We start from the raw sequence: 24,357 nt of genomic DNA, 5'->3' as shown, positions 1-24,357 counted from the left end.
AGGAGGAGCGTGGAAGGCACGAAGAGCAGCGAGCACCGGGCGGTGCTGACACGGGAGCGGAGAGCACAGAGACACGAACTATTCACGCAGAGACACGACACGGGAGTCTGGGAGAACACGGGGATTTATTGTTGTTTTTGTTCCACTCTGTAAATAAGCACACTGTTTATACATAGAGCACCGCGCCTGGGTCCTCCTTTCCCCACATCCCCACGGTCTGCCAGCCAGACCGTGACAGAATGATCCCGCCACTTATGGACCCAGTGGTCTCCGAGGAGAGGCTCAGGAGGGAAATTATGGACAAAGTGTACCGCATGTGTGAATTATGGTGGGAGAAGCCTGCGGAAGGTTTGCGTCATGCCGTGGAGAGGCGGCTGCAGGAGATGCTTTTTAAATTCCCCTGGCTGGTGGACTCCCTTAATGCGGTGGTCCTGGACTTCCTACTTTCCACCCTCCACCTCCACTCTCCTCCTCAGGCTGCCCACCAGCTCGGACAGCTGGTGGATTCACTGCCTGAGACGCCGGCCCCGACGCCGACACGGAAACGACGTTCGCGCCGCCAGCGTTCCTCACCGCAGCTAAATCCACAGACATCTCAACAGCCGGCTGTGGTGAGTCATATGGACAATTCATCGTCACTCACCTCAACTGTTTACTCTGGGGCTATGTTTATACGGTCAGCTGCCCAGCCGGTAGCCAAAGCGCAGCCCGCGGCCCAGCTGGTCGCTGTACCTCAGCCTATCGCCCGGCTAGTGATCCAGCCGTCACCTGCTGAATCATGCCCCGCGACATCTACCTCACCGCTTACCGTTTCATCCTGTTCACCATCCACATCACACGCTCAGCCATCTTCTCCACCAGCAGCAGCCTCCATTCCACTGCCCACTCCAGCGGCCTTGTCCGGAGAGAGCGACCTCACCCGCGTCCAACGCCTGATGGACTGGGTAACTCACACCACCAACACAAGGGCAAGAGTGGTGGGGTTAAACGCCATCGAGGCAATCCTGGAGGGAAACCCCTACCTCGGCCAGCTCAAGGGAGTTTCCGCCTGCCTTTGCACCCTGCGTAAAGCCCGGGGGGTAGTGCAAGCTCGGGAAACCTCAGACTTCGTCCAGCTGCAGCAGGAGCTCAGCATGCCCGAGCAGGAGCTCAGCGAGCAGGAGGAGCCCGCACCGTCAGCTGAGGCGCTCAGCGAGCCGGAGGAGCTCAGCATGCCCGAGCAGGAGCTCAGCGAGCCGGAGGAGCCCGCACCGCCAGCTGAGGAGCTCAGCGAGCCGGAGGAGCTCGGCATGCCCGAGCAGGAGCTCAGTGAGCCGGAGGAGCCCGCATCGCCAGCTGTGGAGCTCAGCATGCCCGAGCAGGAGCTCGGCGAGCCGGAGGAGCCCGCTCTGCCAGCTGAGGAGCTCAGCGAGCCGGAGGAGGAGCTCTCGCTGCCGGCCGAGGAGGAGCTCTCGCTGCCAGCCGAGGAGGTCAGCGGACCGGAGGGACCTCCACGTCTAGCGCGGCCTCCTCGCCGTCCACGTCCGGTGCGTCCACGTCAGCGATCGGCGCGTCATGGACCTGTTGCCACGCCTCGCTGTTGCTCACCGGAGCAGCGACGTTGCCATCGGACCCGTGGCAGGCCGCCGGAGGGGCAGCGCCGCCGCCACCGGACCCGTGGCAGGCCACCGGAACCGTTCCACCGCCACCGGACCCGTGGCAGGCCGCCGGAGGAGCAGCGCCGCCGCCACCGGACCCGTGGCAGGCCACCAGAACCGTTCCGCCGCCACCGGACCCGTGACAGGCCACCAGAACCGTTCTGCCGCCACCGGACCCGTGGCAGGCCACCGGAACCGTTCCACCGCCACCGGACCCGTGGCAGGCCGCCGGAGGAGCAGCGCCGCCGCCACCGGACCCGTGGCAGGCCACCAGAACCGTTCCGCCGCCACCGGACCCGTGGCAGGCCACCAGAACCGTTCTGCCGCCACCGGACCCGTGGCTGGCCGTCCGCCGGAGCTGCTACGTCGCCGCCGTTGGGCTCGAGGTAGGCCCCCTGAACTAACTATCTAACAGACTCCAATTCGTGCATGTAAATGGAGAGTCCTCTTCACACACTGAGGTTAATTATGGAGTTCCACAGGGTTCAGTGCTAGGACCAATTCTGTTTACATTATACATGCTTCCCTTAGGCAGTATCATTAGAAGACATAGCATACATTTTCACTGCTATGCAGATGACACCCAGCTCTATCTGTCCATGAAGCCAGATAACACACACCAATTAGTTAAACTGCAGGAATGTCTTAAAGACATAAATACCTGGATGGCCGCTAACTTTCTGCTTCTTAATTCAGATAAAACTGAGGTTATTGTACTCGGCCCTGAAAATCTTAGAAATATGGTATCTAATCAGATTCTTACTCTGGATGGCATTACCTTGGCCTCCAGTAACGCTGTGAGGAACCTTGGAGTCATTTTTGACCAGGACATGTCCTTCAACGCACATATTAAACAAATATGTAAGACTGCTTTCTTCCATTTGCGCAACATCTCTAAAATTAGAAATATCCTGTCTCAGAGTGACGCTGAAAAACTAGTTCATGCATTTATTACTTCCAGGCTGGACTACTGTAATTCATTATTATCAGGATGTCCAAAAAACTCACTGAAAAGCCTTCAGCTAATCCAAAATGCTGCAGCAAGAGTCCTGACAGGGACTAGAAAGAGAGAGCATATTTCTCCTGTTTTGGCTTCCCTTCATTGGCTTCCTGTTAAATCCAGAATTGAATTCAAAATCCTGCTCCTCACATACAAGGTCTTAAATAATCAGGCCCCATCTTATCTTAATGACCTTGTAGTACCATATCACCCTATTAGAGCGCTCCGCTCTCGCTCTGCAGGCCTACTTGTTGTTCCTAGAGTATTTAAAAGTAGAATGGGAGGGAGAGCCTTCAGTTTTCAGGCCCCTCTTCTGTGGAACCAGCTTCCAGTTTGGATTCGGGAGACAGACACTATCTCTACTTTTAAGATTAGGCTTAAAACTTTCCTTTTTTCTAAAGCATATAGTTAGGGCTGGACCAGGTGACCCTGAATCCTCCCTTTGTTATGCTGCAATAGATGTAGGCTGCCGGGGGATTCCCATGATGCATTGAGTTTTTCCTTTCCAGTCACCTTTCTCACTCACTATGTATTAATAGACCTCTCTGCATTGAATCATATCTGTTATTAACCTCTGTCTCTCTTCCACAGCATGTCTTTATCCTGTCTTCCTTCTCTCACCCCAACCGGTCGCAGCAGATGGCCGCCCCTCCCTGAGCCTGGTTCTGCCGGAGGTTTCTTCCTGTTAAAAGGGAGTTTTTCCTTCCCACTGTCGCCAAAGTGCTTGCTCATAGGGGGTCATATGATTGTTGGGTTTTTCTCTGTATCTATGAAGCGCCTTGAGGCGACTTTTGTTGTGATTTGGCGCTATATAAATAAAATTGAATTGAATTGAATTGAACTCTCTTGTTGTGTTGATGGGCCGCCTGTGACTGTTTGTGGCGTCTTTTCATTTTCTTTTTGCACCGCTGCGGGATGCGCGGTCTGACTCTGAGACTGTGGACTGGGTCGGTTTGTTGTTTTGTTGTTTTTGCTTGTTTTGGTTCTGGCCCTCCGTCCTGGTTCCCCCAGCCGCCCGCCCTGGGTTGGTTGTGCTGTTTTTTGTTTTGGTTTTGGGGTCGTCGGGAGCCGACCCTTAGAGGGGGGGTACTGTCAGGGTCCTGGGTCTGAGCAACCCAGGATCCCTGAGCAGTTATGAATTATATTATTATTATTATATGTATTTTGGTGTTGCTGCTGCTCTTCTCCATGCTTGTAGATGTGAGTGTGTGTGTGTGTGTGTCTGCGGGTATGCTTGGAGGATGGAGCTCAGCCACCTGCAGGCCTGAGGGGTGTGGCCCTGCGGAAGGACTGGCCACACCCGAAGTCACACACCTGCTGCTGATCAGGCCTCGTCGGGGGAGCTACTTAGGAGAGAGTTGGAGCTCCCACCGACGCGGGATCATTTCCTTGAGACTCCACGTTAGTCGTCCCATTGAATTGAGTTAATGTGTGTAAGTGTATGCCCGCGGTTATTTGTGTCCTGACGGCTGCGTCTATTGTTTCCCGCAGGAGGAGCGTGGAAGGCACGAAGAGCAGCGAGCACCGGGGGGTGCTGACACGGGAGCAGAGAGCACAGAGACACGAACTATTCACGCAGAGACACGACACGGGAGTCTAGGAGAACACGGGGATTTATTGTTGTTTTTGTTCCACTCTGTAAATAAACACACTGTTTATACATAGAGCACCGCGCCTGGGTCCTCCTTTCCCCACATCCCCACGGTCTGCCAGCCAGACCGTGACAGACACTGAGGCTTCATATTGTGCAGTCCAGTAATTCTTGGATAATGTCCTAGTTGAAACTAATATACAGTACACTGTAAAATACGTAAGACCATTATTCAATCCCAGCTCTGTGTTCTACAAAATACATTTCATATTTTTTGTAGGTTTTTTTTTTTATTATTATCTGGTCTGATTCTATAGTGGCAATACTCTTTCAAAGCCGTTTGTACACTTGTTGTACATTGTTTACTTAGACTATATTGCAAGCTATACATAATATAGTATATAACTACAGTATTTAAAGGCAGTAACATTGAATGTCAAATAAAAGTTGCACATCTTACTTAAAGCCTAGTGAGTCATACTATGCTCCTGTGGTGTTGCTTCACTTGAGCTGGCTTGTGGGAGTTGAACCTGTTATCCTGTGGAGCACCCAACCACTTGCTCACTGTTTATGCATTTTCTGTGTGTTTCTGTTGGTTCTGGTTAATACACCAGCCCTATTTTTTTTTCATGTTTATCGTCAATCCTTCCTCCTGGCAACCAGATCTTCATTCTTGCTATTGTGCAGCCAATAAAAAGGTCGGTGGCTTTCTCCTAAAAATGTCATGGTTACACTGCAAACACGGTCTGGTTTGGAGTCTGTATTTGTAATGATTGATCAAGATGTTCTACTCTCATAAGAAGGCTATATATGCATGTGACATGTCTAACCTTCATCTGACTTACAATTGTACTGTGCAAAGACTACTGACTGAACTAATGTAAGAAACTGTAAAGTAATTAAACTTTTTTTCTTCTCACATCACATCACATTACTGCATTTTAAAATGTTGTTACTCACAGTTAGCTTGCATATTGTGTGTGTGTGTGTGTGTGTGTGTGTGTGTGTGTGTGTGTGTGTGTGTGTGTTTTAAAAGCTATACATTTCTTTCATACAAATTGCAGTCAGTATCCCACAATTCACACTGGAACCTAAATACCTACCTATCATCATTTCATTTACTCTGAATAAATTGCATTCATTGTTCAAACTTCTTATAGAACAAAATCAAGGACTCTTACACTCATAAATTCATGGAAAGCCTTATGAAGTATCAGAAATGCTCTCGAATTAAGCCTGAGGTGGAAGTCGTCAAGCAAATATGTGAATTTCTGCATTTTAAAATTGTTCTCCCAAATCTTCGCCATCGTGGGATAGAAAACATTAGTTTTAAGTAAGTAATTTAATTTTGTTTTGTTTACTTTCTCCAGAAAATCTGGTGATAGGGTTGAGATGAGGGTGAGGTTTAGATCTCAGAGGGTAAGCGGTATCTCATGCATGATTTAATGCACAGGCATTACATTAAGTATTGCAGTGACTAAAGCACTTCAGTCATCATGACTCATACGTCGGCAGATCATGGCACAGAGCAGAGATGTCAGTGAATGTGTATTCTGTTGATTTCCAAGTGTTACCATCGTGATCAGATAAGATTTGAGGACTTCATGTGAGGAAGCACCAGGTTAGGTAGACCTGTGACCTGGTTCGACTTCAATACCAATAAATGATTGAAGGTAGTAAAAAATTAAATGTTATGAGCGTCGAAAGAGTCGGCAATATTAAACAAACATAATTTACAAGCTATGCATTTCTTACTAAAAGGTCTTGCTTATCTAAACTAAATACGGAATTTCTCAACATTCTTCAGAGGCATTTCTTTTTGTACTTTGTTTTTGTTAATTTATATAAATAATATGTTCTGCAACGTCATAGACGTTTCTGCACATAAATAAAGATAACAAGAAGTACTCAGAGAGTGCAAATCTCAACCGAGGCAAATCACTGTCTGTGCAGGATTTACTTTTAAGGTAACAGTATTGTATTTTGCTGATATTCATTTTGTTTTCTTTGTTCTTTGTAAGCTTTATTTAATAATTTTGTACTGCAGAAAAAAACAGCACATTTTGGGGTCAACTTAAAAGTAAGGCGCGTTATATTATAAGGTAAAGACTAGAGCAGGGCGATATGACCAAAAATATTTATCACGATATACATTTGAACATTTGCGATAACAATATAACTGACGATATAATTGACACTAGACAAAATGCTTTACAACTCCACAACTTTATTAGTGCAAAAAACCCCATTAATGTATTTTAACTTAAACAAGCATCTGTTTTTATGTGCATTAAAGTTATATAAAAATGTAACAGTGCAAATTCCTTGCTGACAGTTTAACCAAAAGGCATTTCCAGTGGAAATTGGCCGACATATCCTCAGCATAACCATGTATAATAGCCACAAAACTTAAAAAGAGGTTATACATACACAATACGGTAATATTATGTTGAAGCACGGTAGCCGTAATGCTCCGACAATCCATCAAGCGGTGCGGGTTCGTAGCTTAGCAAAGTCGTACTAAAACATTTGACAGATTTTCGAGCGCCGTGTACCACATAAAATTGTTTCGAGGTCAGTAAACACAACCAGAATTCATACATAAGGCACACGGGATTATAAGGGGCACTGTCGATTTTCAGAAAAATCAAAGGATTGATTTTAAGTGTGCCGTATTTTCCAAACAATACGGTAATAACGACGGCCCGCTAGCATGCTCTACCAAAAATAGTGCTTTGTTGTGTATCTGACGTACGAAAGCTAAACCAGTGCCACACCACTGAAGTTGCAGCATTTTTACAAACCAATTCTGGTTCATCCGTTTCATTTAACGATTCGCTTTCGCTCTTCTCATTCTGCGTCACCGCCATGTGCGCATGTAAACATAGGCACTGCGCATGCGCGTTTTACCCATATTCTATCACGATATTTCATTTTCCTATCGTTGCCCAAAATTACAACAGTATTACCGTGAACGGTATGATATAGCCCAGCCCTAGTAAAGACCCTACAATAAAACAAAGAAAACAGAGAAAGTTCATCAATCCACTTTATTCTGCTTATCCAGGCCCAGGTCACGGCCGCAGCAGCCTGAACAGCAGACCTCCCTCTCCTGAACCACCTCCTCTAGCTTGTCCAGGGGAATGCCACAGCATTCCCAGATCAGCCAAGAGATATCATCTCTCTAGAATGTTCTGGGATTGCCCAGGGGCCTCCTCCTGGTAGAACATGCCAGGAACACTTCACCCAGGAGGCACCCAGCACGTGTCCTTGTCTGATGCCCAAATCACCTTAACTGACTCATTTTGATGTGGAGGAGTAGCTACTCTACTCAGGACCTCTCCTAAATGGCCAAGTGCCTCACCCTATCTTTAAGGTAGAGGCCACAGACCTTTGGGAGTTGATTGTATCCACAATCTCATTCTTTTGGTCACTACCCAGACCTCATGATTTAGGTGAGGGTAAGGACGTAGGTCGACCGGTAAATCAAGAGCTTCGCTTTTGCACTCAGCTCTTTTCATCACAACGGACCGGTACAGTGTCCGCATCACTTCAGCTGAAGAACCAATCTGTGTGCTGATCTCCCGCTCCCCTTTCCCCTCGCTTAAACTTTGCCGACAGTTCGGAAGACAAAACTCCCTTTTAACAGGAAGAAACCTCTGGCAGAACCAGACTCAGGGAGGGGCAGCAATCTGCTACGATCGGTTGCAGTTATGGGAGAAAGACAAGATGATCAGAGGTCAAATCCAATAACAGGTCTAATGTGACACGATAGTTGGATGTAAACTATATTATTATATGTAGCAAACCTATATATCATTCCCTTTATGCCTATATATCATCAATGGCTATGGTAGTAATAACTCTATAGACCATTATTATAACTGTGACCTTCAGATCAATCGACTTAAAAAAGAAGTCAAACCTTAAATGTAACATTTTTTTTTACATTTTTACACAGGACTTTCTCTATGCTGACAAGACAACACACTTGTATACTAAAGTTTCTAAGTTGCTCATTCATTTGTCCATGAACAAAATGAATTGTGTTTACGCTAAACTGTGACCACCACACTAGAGCCAATTACAGCATATGATTTGGCTAAGCTTGGTGTATCTTTGTCTGTCTTTGAAAATGACCAAGAGACTGTACCCAATACATATTTTCATCTATTAAAATCACAACGAGAGAACCAAAAGTTACTACTGGCAGGTTGTGTGATTAAAACCTGAAAAACTGGAATGATGGAAATATCTGTAAGATGTCACACAAAGTACAGCTTTAGGGTTCAGGATCCCAGTCAGTAGGGTGTTTGGTGTTAGTTTGAAGTTTTCATGTTGGTTTTTAAGTGCAATAAGAAAAGATAAATAGAAAGTTAGTCCTTTGATGCTTTTTCTTTGCACACATGATGATATGCCTTGAATCTTTGAATTTAAGTGGACTTGAAAATGACTCAAATTACATATCTAAATTTGGTGAAAAATCCGTAATGTTATTCAGTGCATTTCTTTAAAATGTATTTAGTGTTCAAATAAGAAATAAAAAAATAAAAGGATAATAACTGCCGTTCAGCTGCTGAAAGCATCCTTTGTTTTCTTTGCAGTCTCAAGGTGAAGAACACTGAAGAAACTCCTAGTTATAATAGACCAAAGTGGCTCACTTTTTGGTGGCACAAATGTACTCTACGAACTGCGTGACAATCAGCCTGAACCTTAATGGTAAATCAATACCTCACACCTACTTGAGTGGTACTCTCTATTTTTCCTCCTCAATGCATTTTGTCTTTCTTGTACAAATGAGTGATCTTTCAAAATCTGAAGATGGCCCCCGAGGAGGCAAACTCAACAACAACTTCATTTCCCCCCCGGGAGCACTGATGATCTTTGAAGGCACAAACACATACAATCAGGAGCAGATGACAGTATGATTGATACTGCAGATGCACCAATGTTTATTGTTGTCCAATAAATTCACCTGCCATGGAGCTGTAAACATTGCGGTATGGTGATATTACAGTGAAGACAGAGTAACTCATTTGATTGCACTTGATTTGAACTGGAATTTTGTGAACAGACATTGATGGATAAAAGAAAAGACCCCTTTTTTTAGTACGGAAGAGTAAATAAAACCAATAATGTGTGTGAGAGCTGAAAGAATGTCATCTTTGTCAACTGCAATTTAAAAGTGACATTCAAACTTGTTAAACCAATTAGCACATTCAACCCTGCCTGAGGCAAATGACACGACCGGATGACAAAGCCACGGAGAGAAAAGAGCTAATGGCCGCGACTGTTCAAACGCCCCACGCCTCTCATGTCAGTGAGCTCAATGTATACAGAAAACTAAAACAGGCAATTATCTGTTTCCAAGGACAAACTGTGCAGCAATCAATCAAATGTTTTCTGAAAGTTAGCGTGCTGGTTGCAGAAAATTGTAGGGTCTGATTAGCTTAGATCTCAGGTGATTACACAGTCCAGTAGTCCGAGCACTAACCAGTGATATTCACTGTGGTTCAGTGAACTTTAAATGACTCCTCTAGCGCTGTCACAGTCATGCCCTTTTAAATAGAGCACAGTAATAGCTTGTGTAACAGTCCTCCTTCATGGCGCCCATTCATCTACATTAGCACAAAATAATTTTCTTTCATTTTTCTTTTTTTTTTTGTTTTTGAATGAAAAAATCAAGAAGTAAATTAGACCAATATTAGTGACCATTTTCTCTACATATTCTTGGTGCTTTAATTAAAGATGAAGGGTGCTCCACAGTCTAGAACTCCTCTATGGACCTTCTGATTCTCCACAGTGGTGGATTGCCCTGGCAAAATAACATCTTTCCTATGCATGTGTGGAGTTAACAGCATTGATTAGCACAGCACTGAGTAAACAACAAAAGCTTCACTCTCCATCCCTGGTCACAGCTCTTCTTCTCCACCTTAGTGAAATCGGAGAAAGAAACTTTCTCAAGTGCTGTGTGAAGAAGTTTAAGTTGCTTTTAGCGGTGTAGTGGTGACTAAGTGACTGTATGTTCCCTCCCTTAGGGCTAACCACAGCTGTGTGCACTCTTTCTTTAATGTGACCTGAATTTCCTGGATTTGCTCATACAAACTCTTTTGTATGCACTCACTAAACTTGTCACGGTTTGCTCCACATACAAAAGAGGTGAGACTATGGGTAAGTTTTACTAAAATTAAAATCCCCAAATGGTGCTGATAGTTATGATTAGTTTTAAAGAAGATAAGATACAAGTCGATGGATTTCTCCAACATCAAATCCACTGAGAAAAATGTACATGATCTTGGTGCCCTTAATGTAAGCTAAAACCCTGCTGCATGAAAACTACATTTTCAAGGCTGTCTTGAGATAGTCAGCATCCTCAGCATATGCATAATGTTAACTTAACAACCTCAAGACACAAGTGAATATATTGTTCATCAAAGCTCATAAGTACTAAAAAGCCCTTAGCAATATGAAAAGTATCTCCAGTGAATGAGCTTCTGGAGTCATACTGACTCTGGATTGGGTTTGAGAATAAGTTCTAAAGATATCATTTGTTTCCTACCATTTTCCCCATAATGTTCTGTGTAAACTATTCACAGGAGGAATTGGATTTAACTAATGCTGACTTTTGATATTACTTCATACTACTGGATTTCCATTTTGAATGTGAACCCACTGATGGTTTAGCAAAGTACACTCCCCACTACTTTATGGGATACATTTTGAAAAACTACTTGTTAATGCAAATATCTAATCACACTGCAAATTATCTGGTGCTTGCCATGATTTAAAATCTTATTTTTAGACAGGCCAGATTATTTGCCTTGTTTTAAAAAGGATTTACTTGTTTCTAAGTCTGGATTTTAGATAATAAACTTAAATCGAGAATAACCATATAATTGTGTCTATATTAGTACAGAAATCCAGAAATGGGAAGAATAACTCTTAAAATAGCCTACATTAGGTCTCTCACCAGATGTCTCTCAAAATATCACTTGTTTCAAGATAGAGTGACAAACTCAATTTGCTTGATTTAGGAAATTCACACAAGGCATCTGTTGAAAATATTATTTATTCAAAATCATGTCTGACTTCAAAGTTGTACATATAAGGGGAAAAAATTAACCACAATTTATGATACAAATCACATTTGAAAGACAGCTGTTTGTCCCAGCATGCCAGCATTATGTGGTACAACATTGACATTGGTTTAGGGAACATTTAATGACTGTCAACTTATATCATCACAAACTACACTAAGCCAATACTTGGTGCAACCCTAATCTTAAGGGTGATTTCTATGGGAAATAATATCAGAAAGACTGTATTTGATTGGAACAAACACACTGTCCTTAAAACTAATAGAAAAGTATGAAGTGTAATCAATGAGCTCATGGGCTAATTCTGTAGCTTGAGCAACAATGGGCACAGTTACTTCATATGCCAATAAGTCTTCATTTAAATTCAAAGTTTCATAGCGTTGGTACTCAAAAGCAATAAAAGATGAGTCAATCAAAAAGATATCCTTTATCAGTCCAAACACAGGGAAAGTGCCATCCACATCTGCAATAATCATGGACTTCCCAGCAATGTATTTATTGCCATTTAGAACATACCATTTCACTGAGACAACAGACTGCATGACATCTATTCCAAAAAATTCTTTAATTTTTTTCCTAACATATTCATTATTTTTAACAGCTGATACTGGCCCGGATTCCTTTTCTTTCGCAAAAATAGGATGTTCAGTGCCTATTTCATTTTGACAACACTCAAGAAATTGATTGTGGTTTGCTAGGGATTTACAAACATTTTTAAAATTTAACTTAGAAGCCCACTGTTTAAAATAGGAGTGCTTTGCCTCAAAGCGCATGCACATACTCCTTATTAAAGGTCCAAGGGATAAGATTTGACTGGGAAGATGCAACATATAATGTTGCTTAGGTATTATATTGGCTTCGGGAAAAAGTTGCTTGAACTGATACAGGTGTTCTTCAATCATATTTCTCAGTTGCAATACAGTTTGTAAAGAAATAATGGGAGCAAGAACTATTTGAACTATCATAATTAACTTTCTAATAAATACAACATACTCACTCTCCACACCATACAAAAGAAAAAGTAATATTTTTAAAAGAATTAGCATCTGTCCACAAGACTGTTTCAATTTGTTGTCGTTAGCCGCTAAAGTGCCAAAGCTAATAGGACATGGTTTATCCCGTATTTCAAGAGGTGAGTAAGGAAAATTTTGAATGTCTGAATTAAACTTGTCTAATTCCAATTGTCCTGAGAGAATTAGGTGTTTTAATACAAATTTAACTTCCATTGATGCAACACCTTCAAAAATAACATGCATTATGTCCTGTGGAGTTTGTTTGATCAGGTCAAATGCAGGAACATCAACTAGTCTGCTTCTTCTATTAATTCCATAAGTAGTTTTGAGGGACGCTTTCAATAAATCTGTGCTTGCTTTATCTATTTCAAAACACTGCCTGATATGTTTCTCCAGAGTTCTTTGAACAAACTTCTTCTCCTCAAAAACACTTTGCATATCATCAAAGTTGCATTCACAGTGTCTACATTTGCTATAAGCAAAACCAATCCCTTCTTTAAAGCCAGCAATCTCATGCTGGGCTAGCGTGTCTCCGCAAATGGCTATAACAGCACCAAACAATTCAATTTCACCATTTGACATTTCAATCCTTACACCATTGTAAAGCAGTGATAGATCTTGAAGTATTCTTTTCAGTACAACATCAATACCCCACTGAGAAATGTCACTTGCTTTAGCAATAGCAAGAAGTCGTATTGCAGCTAACTTTGACCTAAATTTTGGATCAATATTTCCTAAAGTATAATAAAACATGACCAATTTGTTTGCAGAAGCATGGGACCCTAAGGGGTTACATATTTCAATTTCATCTGTGTACAGTATTAATTGCAATGCATTTGGCCTCTGAGAAAACAAGGGGTGAGATGTAAAGAGGGATCCGTCTCTAAAATCATAGAAGAATCCCTCTCTGCTTCTTTGTGGTGCAGTGTTCAACATGGTAAAGATTCTCTCATTAGTCATTAACTGCTTTAGACTTTCAATTAATGGTACATAGTAAAAACTTTTGTTCCTTAAGGACATGACCCTTGAAAGACCTTGCTTTACCCAACATATCTTCTGGGATACTACTACTTCCTCGGCGTTGACTGGACAGAACATTTCCCCTATGGCTCTACACTGTCCATATGCAATGGTGGAGAAAGGATCCATGAATTTATCAAATGTAGCCAAAGCCTCATCTTGAAGCTGAGTGGTTCCCTCGGCATTATCTTCAAACACTGTCTTCATTCTTTCCTTGAGCGTATCCAAAAGAACAGCCTGATACTGTTGCACTCCTGAGATGATATGTTTGACCGTTCTCTGTGAAAACATTTGAAACAAAAGTAACTTATTCTGCATTTATATTAAAAAAAAAATATTCTGAATTCCATTATGAACAAGTAAGACATTGCCTTATGTAATGTATTGATCCATTAAGACTATAACATACCTGTGATAAGTGGCACTGTTCTTGAACACTGATAGCAAAAGCTGCAGCAGATCTGGTAATATCGTGTCTGGTAAAGGATGTTTTAGCAACAGCTTCTTCCTTTAGAGCAGAAAAACAAAGTTAGTCCAAACTCCTGGCCAATTATAGAAATTCTTACATAACAGGTATAATCAGTTACACCTAATGATTGGTCCATTAAAAAACAAAGTGCATGACAGTGATTAGTGTTACAGTTGTGAATATTCAATATAATATAAGATAATATAATATTCATTCTTTGGAATAAAGAAAAAAAATGGAAAAGAAATCAAAGACAAAGAAACAATAAAAAAGGGGTTGTCCATTGTTTTGATGAGGCTAGGGATTGGATTCATGAGAATGAGATTTTATCTTTTTAAATAATGAATTTTTGTTCGCACTTAGATATTAGTTTCTTTACATGTTTGTTGTATTTATTAAATTATTTATGTATTTTTAAATCACGTAATTTAGATTTGCACTTAGAATTTATGTTAGTATTAGTATATGGATATATTTTATTGTATGCATTTATTAATTTATTTAATTTTCAAAAAAAAATCATTCTTATCCATGTTTTGACAGTATTTCTAGCCAACAGATTTTTTTACAGTGCTTCCAAATACTCTGTGTCTTACCTGAAACTGTAATTCCTACGAGATACCCAAATTGCTGTCACATTGAACGATTTAAACGCGCTGAGAGTGTCTTTGATGCAAACTTCACCAGGAGACATGCCAGCCGCAGAGTGTGTGCCTTCTCCGGCTGCAGCATAGCCTGTACTATCTACACTGAACTGCTATTCTGTTTATTTGTTTTTCATTTCATCCTGCAGGATGAAATTGTGATTTAAAATCCAACCATGGTGGAAATCGCTTGTAACAGATTGAAGAACAATATCTAGCGGTATAATATCGCGAGATCTCGTTAAATTTCTCTTGATTAAAAATGGAGAAAAGGATTAAAAGTAATATAGGACCAAATACGAGGAGTTAGACATAGCTAAATTTGTCATCAGAAGCCACACTACATTTTATTTAGTTTAACACTTACCGTGATCGGGCTGTCAACAACCTGAGGCTCCTGCACTTCAGGCCAAGATCCACCAGTTGATATTTCCACGGTGCTGGTTGTTGTTGCAGTACTACAGTTGGCAAAGACTGAAACACCAAAATTTTCCGATCCTAAAGAGTGGGATGTTGGGGGGATCCTCCATCCTCTTGGTGGGCTTCCATTCGTCAAATACAGAGGGTGCGTCCGTTTAATGTGGCGAAAGAATGAGTTAAAAACTCTGAAATCTTGTTCACAGCCATCTATTCCACAGTAAACCCAAAAATCCTGCCTTCGACCATGAGCTGCATTTATGTGGCTAAGGAGCACCTTCAGAGTTAAAGAAACAAAGATAAAACAGATCATACATCTCCAGAGCGCCATGGTGAACTGTTTTCGCGCAGTAGCAATGCAGCTTTACTTTACCGCTCTCCACTGAAGGCCACAGATGAGAGTGTGGGACCATGGGAAAGGTAGGCAATTTTAAAAATATATGCATCCTTAATTATCCAATTTTTCAGGTTTAAATTACATCAGTTATATTTATTTTTAGGCAATAAGTGTTTAAGACTGAATTTATATTTTTATTTTCTTTTTTTTTTACTTAAAAAAATTTAAATATAAATAATTTTCTGCAAGCGCATTCTCAGTTCCTGTCGTGACGTTACTTTCACGCGGGACAAACTCTTTTCCCCTGCTTTGTTAACCATCAGGACCGTTAGGAAGATCAAAATTATTTATCTAAACAAAGTGAACAGTAATTTAAGGTTGGTAACATTAAGTTGATTTGAAAAATACTATGGTACAACGGTGTTATTAAGATAAAGTCGTGTTTTGTGAGGGCTGCTAGTTAGCAATCTAGCTAATGTGTTAACTTTAGCTAAATGTTCTTATTTAAGCCGTAGGATATTTCCAGGTACTGTGAGTGGAGGCTTTGGAACCGAACTAGAGAACTGCTGTCACGGCATGGACAACTTTGACGATGCCATACTGTCTGTGTTGCAGGGTAAGTCTTATTTTTCAGTTATTTTGGTACGTTAGCTAAGCAGCCTTAGCATCTGTTAGCATCATTTCTGAAACTTGGAGCTAGGATTGCACTCTACTCTGAACTTTATCCACATTATAGCCTTGAGCTGTCTTTGCCAAAATAGACTTGGAACATCATTCTTGAAGACAGCCAAAAATAGTTTTATTGCATTCCCAAATATTTGATAAACTGTTTTAAGTTTGACATTTTATCCTGTTAATATTACTTATTGCTAAAATACATTTATTGACAAAAAAAATGACCTCAATATGTAATAAGCCACGCCCAGGAAAAGAGAAATAAATATCACTTTTGAAGTTGTTTTTCTCTTTTACAGCTGCGAATATTGATGAGGAAACTTTGAGGAGCTTTACCCGGGATGACCTAAAGGATCTTTTTCCGGGCCATGAAAATTTCTTCCGTAGAAAGAAGATTTGGGATTTTATCAGCCAAAAGGTAAATACACATTATACCACTAAGAAGATGATTACTGTCCATATTGTCTAGCATTAATTTGCCTAATTGTGTATTTTTGTTTATATCCCACAACTGTTATAGTTTAAGAGTACTGACCAAGATGCCAACACTTTCCATCGAAGCGAGAGTAACCCCTTCGGCTTTGATGTGTCACAATGTCAGCCTCAAACTTCCACTCCCATTTCCTACACTGCTGACAAAAAAATGAAAATGCCAGACCCACCAGAGTATGTGGTGTATACAGATTCAGAGTTGGACATGGTGCGCAGTCAGTACTTTGCATTGCTCCACAGTGGAAAGGAAAAGGACTGTAGGATGTCGAAGGAGCTATGTTGCAGACTTGTAAGGAACACCGTCACCAGCATGGTTGCAATCCTCCGTGCTAGTCCCATGGGGAAAGAAGTAACATACCCCTCCAAACTCGAAATGAGAGCAATGTCGCAGAAGATTGTCGACTATTACCCCATGTTACGTGATGCTGACACACACATGCCATACGTAAGTCATTCTTTACTCACTACAATATCTAAAATTGAGCGAGATAAAAAAAAGAATGTACAAATATATATTATTTTACCACAGCTGACCATCTACACCAAACTGTACAAACGACTCCAAAATATGAAGTCTCCAAGGAAGAGGCAGGGCTCCATGCCACAACGAGGCAGGCCCAGGAAGACTCTTTTCAGCTCAGATGACACAGACAACGGGACTGAAGGTGACCTAAGTGGTGAAGCAAGTGGTTCAAGTGACTATACCATACTTCTTGAGAGCAATGATGACCTCAGTGAGGATAACTCAAATGCAGGTGTGTACTTTGGTCTGCTGTACTAATGACTTTTGGACATCTAAAACTTCAAAGAGACCACCTGCCCTCAGTTTTCTGTTCAGAGTGCATCACAAGATTTATACAGTGTTGAGTATTTTCCTTAACTTTCTAGCTATTCCCTGTTATTACATTCTGTTCATCTTCTGTTTTTTCCTCAGAGAAAGAATCCCAATTGCCGCTACCCTCCACTGTACCAACTACGTCAAACAATACTACCCTGGCTTTACCACTATTATCCAAGTCAGCCTCATGCTCTGCACCCAGGGCTGATATAGGTCCTTCAACTGCACCTCCAGATGATGTTGTTGGTAAGTCCACCATCACCCTTATCTACCTCTGTCTGACTGTGGTTCCTCTTACAGCTCTTTCCAAAATATGGTTGCAGCAATGAACCCCGTTCTAAGTGTTTATTCCATAAATCATAGTGGTTTGGCATTAACTCGAGTTGGTGTGTAAAATCAACATATGATAGATCCCTCATTCCAGTTTGCCAGTTAGCCATAGTAAGTATTTTAACACTTTGTGTTGTAATGGGTGTTACTCAGTGCTGATTATTTACACATGTAAATCCTCATGCTGGTCACATCTATCATGCCTTATCACAGTGTTTCTGTCATAGATCAAATTACCTAAAATATTTTTATCCATCAGCTCATAATCACTGTTCACACTGATGTGAACGATATACACAGTAAACAACCTTTACCTTATTTTCACCACAGTTTTATTCACGGGCATCTTAAACTGTCGTTTTAATATTTGATTCTGTTCAAACTAACAATTAACATAAATCCATGATCATTATAAGAAAAGGACACAAAGGGAAATGATCAGGACATATAGGGTCAGTTCATTACTCAAACATATTTAACCTAAACATTAATTCTCAGAAATATTATACTTAAAAACAACCATGCAACTAGAAATGACTGATTAGAAAAATCTGAATTTTGTGAAGTCTAGTTACACCATGTCTTACAATTGCTCTTTGCTTTCCCTAGCAGACCATGACAGCCTGAAGATGCAGGCAAGACATTACAAAACCTTGAGCAACATGTACAGGAAACCCAATGCAAAACCCAACCAAAGTGACGTTGCTCAAATTTTGGACCTGGAGTTTGAGGCCAGACGAACTTTTATTGACGCAGATATTACAAGGGAAGAAGACAGGCCCAGAAAAATATTTGAAGCATACCCGTGCTTCAAAGACATACAAAATGTAAGTTCAACTACCTTCAGTTAAATTCCTTGCTTTCTCTGGATAGGTTTAGTTAGTTCTTGACTAACTGAGCACAACTTTGTCATAGGCGATGGATGAACTGCGTCGCATCATTGGTGGCTCCAACTGCAAATACATAGATCAAATGAAGGGTCGATGGGCAGAGTTTTGTTCGAAAGTGCAGTTCTATGGCATTTGGAAGAAGGTCCTGAAACCTCCTCTCCCCTTGGATGTACGTGGAGGTAAGTGGCCTTTTCATACATTAAATCCACACATCAGATATGTTCGGATTGCTTTGTTGAGATACTTTTCTCTGTTCACAGTGGATTTTACTGTCACTCTCTTCAATGCACTTCCATCTCTTTTTCCTTCAAAAACTACACCACCAAAGCGGCTGGGAAGTGCCAGTGAGGCTCTCCTTCATATCCTCAAGGTGAGAACAGCTGCAATACCAGCCACTGTAACTTGTACTCCATTTACTTGTATTGTTATTATTAATATTATTATTTTGCTTTTCCTGCTTAATAAGAGTAGGTCGAAGTTCAATTCAGCAGGGATTAAATTACTCCTTATTCAGGATTTCTTAATTGTTATTCAAAACCTACTCCAGAGAGGCAGCACAGAGCAAAAGCACATTGCAGTTAGGATACAAGTAGAAGCAGTAAAATGATATATTTAAAAAGGCCTTCAAAAACTAGAATATGTAACAAAGTTAAAAGAAATTGTTTTAAAAAACAAATGAGAAAAAAAAGCACAAATAGACATGATAAAAATGCTGCAAATTAGAGAAAATTCATGCTCAGAATTAATACATTTCCAAAATTTCATATTTATGTAAGTCAGATATTTTATATTTATTTCTTCTATTCCAACAGTAAATCAGTTGGAGCATTCTAAACTCTTGATATTGCTATTTGTGTCTTAAGCTGTTTGGATGCACAGCAACCCTTTCATTTAAAATCTTGAAGAATTTGTCCTTTTTTTGTGCTTCTTCTAGCCAGGTGAAGATGCAATGCTATACCTGGAGAAGCGGCCTCTCTCCTCCCCAGTGCTGCTTTTTGATGGAACAACCAGCATTGTTGCTGTAGGAAACATACCAGTGACCACTCTCTCCTTGGAGGATTTCTGGGAAGGAATGTTGGTGTTGATGGCATATTACTACACCTTGCACTTAACATACCCAAAATGTGTTGCAACGGTCCTCTCTGTCATACAAACTGAGGTAATCACTGATGCCATCCATGATCAAGATGCCACTAGTGCATATAAGAAAGCAATAGCTGAGTGGAAGTCGTTCTTTGAAAAATAGGTGAATACCAAGCAGGATTTTATCAGGTCATTTGCAGTTTGTTTAGTTTTGTAGTACGTTTGTACAACTTTGTTCCTAATTTGCCTAGCAATGTCCTGAGAAACGGCTTTACTTAAGATGCTTTACAAATGAAAGTTGTTGTTTTTTTTTCTTAGTGACACTTTACCTGAGGCATGTAAAGTTTTAAGTCAGTAATGCCATTATTTATAACATTGTGAGACTATGTGACTGTCACAAAAGTTTAAGGCCAAAACTGTAATTTTTTTTCTGTGTTTAGGCCTTTTAAAGGGTTGATTTAGACTTTTAGGGATTGTGCAGCAGCCCTATTTTGTTTTAAAAAAAGGATTTTGTTCTCATGAGAGAAATAAATGTTGGCATATCACTCTTGTCCTGGTTGTGATTTCAGTAGAAGCCAAGGAGTAGGAAAAAGGTCTGTTTTAAGGTTTTTTTGCCTGGATTTAATATTGATTCGGCTCTATTTTAAGATAAGCCAACCTGAATCAAGAAACAAATTAATCATATTTCACTAATATTGAGTAGTTTTTCATAGTATTAGAACTATTTTTCTCGTTGCAGTGCATTCATTTGCTGCAAGTAAGAATTCAAAACATAAAAAAAGACTGTAATTTAGCATATTTAACTAATATTTGGGACTTGATATCAAGTAATTTTATCTTAAATTGAGCTCTTTAAAGCTTATTTTAACCCTCTTCAATTCTCAAATGTGTTCTTTTATTTCTGGATTAAAAAATCTTATTTCAAGATTTCTTATTAAGTAAAATAAACTTGCTGCATGGACAGATAATTTCACTTGTTTTCAGTGCTTTTTGTATCAAATGTAGTATTTTTTTCCTAAATATAGACTAGCCATTTTTGCAGTGCAGCCAATCAGATGGCACCAACCAAATGCATTTAAACACGAAGACATGGTCAAGACAATCTGATGAAAGGAAACCGGGCATGAAAGATGATTGTAAATGACTTTGAACAGCTTGTTTTGTTGCTGGTGACTGACAGGCTGAGGTCAGGGAGAATGGCCAGACTCCTATGAGTTGATAGGAATGCAACTGTGACTCAAATAGCTACTCGCTACAAAAAAGGCATGCAGAAGAGAATGAACCTTGAAGAAGACAGGTTAATAATGTGGGAGATATTGGCTTACTTTAGGTCTCTTAGTACCATATCACCTTCACTATTTAACTGGCCTCTATAGTTACCTGATGGCAGTCCAATAGAGGACCTTTGGGACCTGGTTAAACAGGAGATTCACATCATAGCTGTACAGCTGACACATCTGAAGTAACTGTCCAACCCCATAATAAAAGGTTTGTACCTAGTGTGGCGAGTGACTATATGCTGAGTCTGAGATAACATTGTGACAAAAAGATGTTTTCTTTTTATCTCAGTTTTCGGTTTTGTTTCTATTGCACTAAATCAGTGGTCCTCAACTCCCGGGCCATGGACCGGTCTCGTTTAGTACCAAGCTGCAAGAGTTGAGGCTCGGGCGTGAAATTCATGGTTTTCAGGCGTTTTATCGGTTTTTAGCATTATTTTTTTTTAATCGTTTTTATCGTTAACTCGGTTTCCCTGGGTCTTTTCCCATGTGTTAGGAATAAATCTTCTTTGTTTGGTACTAGTTTTATTTTGCTGTATTTTTCCGCGACACCTTAAAGACTGGTCTGTGAAAATATTGTCAGACATAAACCGGTCCATGGCGCAAAACAGGTTGGGGACCGCTGCTCTAAATCACAACAACATCCGCTTTATATTGTAGGGCAAAAATACAACAACCCGACCTAGCTAGTTCACCATAGTAACTTATGCCAACCAACCTGGTCCTGACTTCTTCTTGTTTTCAAAGATAGTTTATATATATTAAGTACTACTGTTACCTGGTAGAATGTATGTGCCTCTGCTGAGAGCAGGTGGCAGCAGTCTACCATGGCAAATAAACCTATTTGAAAAGTACAAATCTGAAAACTTGAGTGTGCATAGCAATGTTGACATGCTAGTTTCACCTGGCAAAGAATAACACAATAACTAAGAGTGAGCACTGAACGGTATTTTTGACTGACTAACACAAAGAAAACCTGGCTATGTCAAACTCGACACTACACTCTTCAGGAGCCCCCATTAAAGAGTTGTCCAATAAGTCTGTCCTCTAATGCTGCACATCAGTGCTATAAGCTCCCGCACATATAGTAAGCTATCGCACATTTCCATTGGGACTTCGGAGAAAGTCTTCATCTGCCAAACATGTGGTCATCATCAAGGCTAAGGACCATTTATTACATTTCATGAAGATGTGTTAATCTACTGGAGAATCATTTTCACCTTTTCAGTAATGAGTCATGAGATAGTCAAGAAGGCTTGACTAATTTGCACCAGATAATAGATTTTATCCATTTTAGCCCCTCATTTTGGTAGTGCTCCCTGACAGAATGAAGGACGAGAGAAAGGATGGAAGGAAACAGGAAAGGAATCAGTTAATTCATTAATCAGTTCGTGAGTCAGTGAAATCCCACTTCACAAAGAAGTCCTAGCACTTAGATGAAGGGAGCTGAATTTCAAACAGCATGCAGCTAATTGGATGGAAGAAATTGTTTTGTTGCTCAGACGAGGTACTATAAATGACACTGTCTGACAACGATTCATTTCAGAAATGCTGTTTTTGTGTCACAATTTGCATATTTAATTTTAACGTTCAGCAGAACAAACAGGGGTGCAGCGAACATTAGCACTAATGTAGCAAAGACAGATGACATCCATGGTGGTTAGCACTGTTCTACCTGTCTCTGGCAAGCTTTCTCCATTTCTTGTCATTTAGACATGCCTGAGTTTACCTTTTTTTCTCAGCCATCTCTTTTATCATTCACTCTTTTGAGTGTCCACATGATACATAACAACATTATATCCATTAACCAGTTGCGAGTGAGAGTACCAACATAATCCTTGCAGAGTAAATCAAAAAAAAAAAAGGGGGGGGGGGGGGGGAGAGAGAGAGAGAGAGAGAGAGAGAGAGAGAGAGAGAGAAAGAAACTCACTCTTTTCAACAGTCTCCTTTCTTGCTCACTATGTTCTCATTAATTTTCCCAAAGAGTCCTGTCAGCTTGCATAGTACATTATCCATTCATCAACACGTCATACTCAGGCAGCGTCACATATTGGCAAAAAGAAAAGGTCAAACAACAAAATTTTGTGTTTGCAACTTAAAGTGTGCCATTCAGCATTTTAATTAACAAGCCTGGGCTGATGAAAAATGAATGAGTTGGAAGTAGTAAAAAAATTTTAAAAATTCAAAAAAGGCTTTGTATAGCCTTGAGGAGAACAGCACGGAGACATAATGATAATGTTCCAAGTCCCCATGTACAATGAATGGGTACCAAGGCAGAATGGATGAATGACATGGCAAACATTCTGTGCAAAGCTTGGCAAATGGTAGACCTTATAACTAGATGTCACATGAGATGAATGATGTTCCACCTCTTTGATCCAACATTTTGACTTTTTTTTTGCTTCAAAGATTTAAAAACTCAATTAGGACTGCACTCTTTTGAAAATAAATAAATAAGAATGTCATAAATGTACATAATCCCATGAATGTATGATGAAACACACTGAAAACTTGGACAGCTCAGCGTGATGTAATATGGAAGGTCACAATGAAACTGACATGCACTGCCTTTTCTTTATATTCACCTTTACAAAAGAGAAATACTCTGAAATAGGGCCCATCTATTGTTACATTGTATAGCAGCAAATTCACAAATCTATTCAGACATTTGGAGAGTCCCTACCCATATTACAAAAAAATGTGGCGTGTGCTGTGGAAATTGTGATGACTCATGCAGAAGTAATCTTTTAGGAGACTCAGATGAATAGTGTGAAATATAGATACAGTTATTATGGAACAACTTGATATGAGGCAAAAAGAGAGATGAGAACATAATATAACAGGTATTGTAAGGATTTCTTAAGCTTATCTGTCTACAGAGTTTTCTTTATATCTTTTGCTAGATAAGAGAACTCAAATGCACTATAAAGAAGCAGCTAGGTTGTCCTTGAGGCCCTTTGTAGAGGCAATACAGATGTCACCAAACAGAAGACAGTCACGTCAACATGCTTCAAAATGCTTGAAAGGGATTGAGCGTTTTAGATCTCAACAAAATAGTGAAACTATACCAAATACAAGGAGTGATCCAAAAGTTCTGGAAAAGGTGACTTTTTGTGGAACTGGAGGCTTTTAGCACTACTGCTTTTTTTTTTTTTAGATGGCTGCTTAAAGGTTGAGTGGCTCGCATTTCAATATGGATCTAAAAGGATGGATGTGTTTTGATTTCAACAATCTTTGATTTCAAAAATGCCAGTTGTGATACCATTGATTACCTTGACAGTGGTATCATTAATTGGCGAGTATGACCATAATGTTGTGGAGCTTCCAAGGAAGAACCTTTAAAGAAAAATTTGACAAAAACTGTAGCATCCATCATTGTGTACCAATAACTGAAAATGCATGGATTTTTATCCACACCCGATCAGGCTTTATTCATTCACATCACTTACTTTGACTGTCAGATTGTCTACCTCCACATAAGTTTTAGGCTTGCTGTCTTGCCACCTTGAATGAGGTCCAGCAAGCATCATAGAGGTACAAGTACAAT

The 24,357-nt window shown here is 40.5% G+C and overlaps 3 protein-coding genes across 7 annotated transcripts; 2 read left to right on the top strand and 1 right to left on the bottom strand.

Annotated features, from left to right (window-relative positions):
- Positions 1 to 236: 236 nt before the first annotated feature.
- Positions 237 to 4,184, top strand: LOC147302373 (uncharacterized). The gene is made up of 7 exons (XM_086282815.1): positions 237 to 692; positions 762 to 1,621; positions 1,664 to 1,744; positions 1,823 to 1,918; positions 1,959 to 2,033; positions 3,475 to 4,038; positions 4,129 to 4,184. Exons 1-6 carry the CDS (start codon positions 240 to 242, stop codon positions 3,563 to 3,565), a joined length of 1,656 nt encoding a protein of 551 aa, XP_086138941.1. The 5' UTR covers positions 237 to 239; the 3' UTR covers positions 3,566 to 4,038; positions 4,129 to 4,184.
- A 7,207-nt stretch (positions 4,185 to 11,391) lies between these two features.
- Positions 11,392 to 16,421, bottom strand: LOC147302372 (uncharacterized). Its single transcript, XM_086282810.1, has 3 exons — positions 14,839 to 16,421; positions 13,768 to 13,866; positions 11,392 to 13,637 (listed from the first exon to the last, which is right to left on the bottom strand). Exons 1-3 carry the CDS (start codon positions 15,217 to 15,219, stop codon positions 11,511 to 11,513), a joined length of 2,607 nt encoding a protein of 868 aa, XP_086138936.1. The 5' UTR covers positions 15,220 to 16,421; the 3' UTR covers positions 11,392 to 11,510.
- LOC147302371 (uncharacterized) lies at positions 14,850 to 20,078 on the top strand. 5 transcript variants are annotated; one of them, XM_086282809.1, is made up of 10 exons: positions 15,484 to 15,602; positions 15,735 to 15,841; positions 16,200 to 16,318; positions 16,421 to 16,837; positions 16,922 to 17,147; positions 17,327 to 17,476; positions 18,170 to 18,387; positions 18,476 to 18,629; positions 18,711 to 18,820; positions 19,385 to 20,078. In XM_086282809.1, exons 2-10 carry the CDS (start codon positions 15,802 to 15,804, stop codon positions 19,694 to 19,696), a joined length of 1,746 nt encoding a protein of 581 aa, XP_086138935.1. In that variant the 5' UTR covers positions 15,484 to 15,602; positions 15,735 to 15,801; the 3' UTR covers positions 19,697 to 20,078. The 5 variants fall into 5 exon arrangements, with proteins under 5 accessions (XP_086138933.1, XP_086138932.1, XP_086138934.1 ...); XM_086282807.1 differs by having other exon boundaries at positions 14,850 to 15,602; positions 15,752 to 15,841; positions 18,476 to 18,820; XM_086282806.1 differs by having other exon boundaries at positions 14,850 to 15,602; positions 18,476 to 18,820.
- Positions 20,079 to 24,357: the final 4,279 nt, after the last annotated feature.

This window comes from Aulonocara sp. 'chitande type north' Nkhata Bay, linkage group LG23 (assembly GCF_057382095.1).
Source record: "Aulonocara sp. 'chitande type north' Nkhata Bay isolate Kocher_YH1m ecotype deep benthic linkage group LG23, A_spYH_male_GT1.1, whole genome shotgun sequence".
In the NCBI taxonomy this organism is placed as follows: domain Eukaryota; kingdom Metazoa; phylum Chordata; class Actinopteri; order Cichliformes; family Cichlidae; genus Aulonocara; species Aulonocara sp. 'chitande type north' Nkhata Bay.
This window is presented reverse-complemented; position numbering and strand designations above follow the sequence as displayed.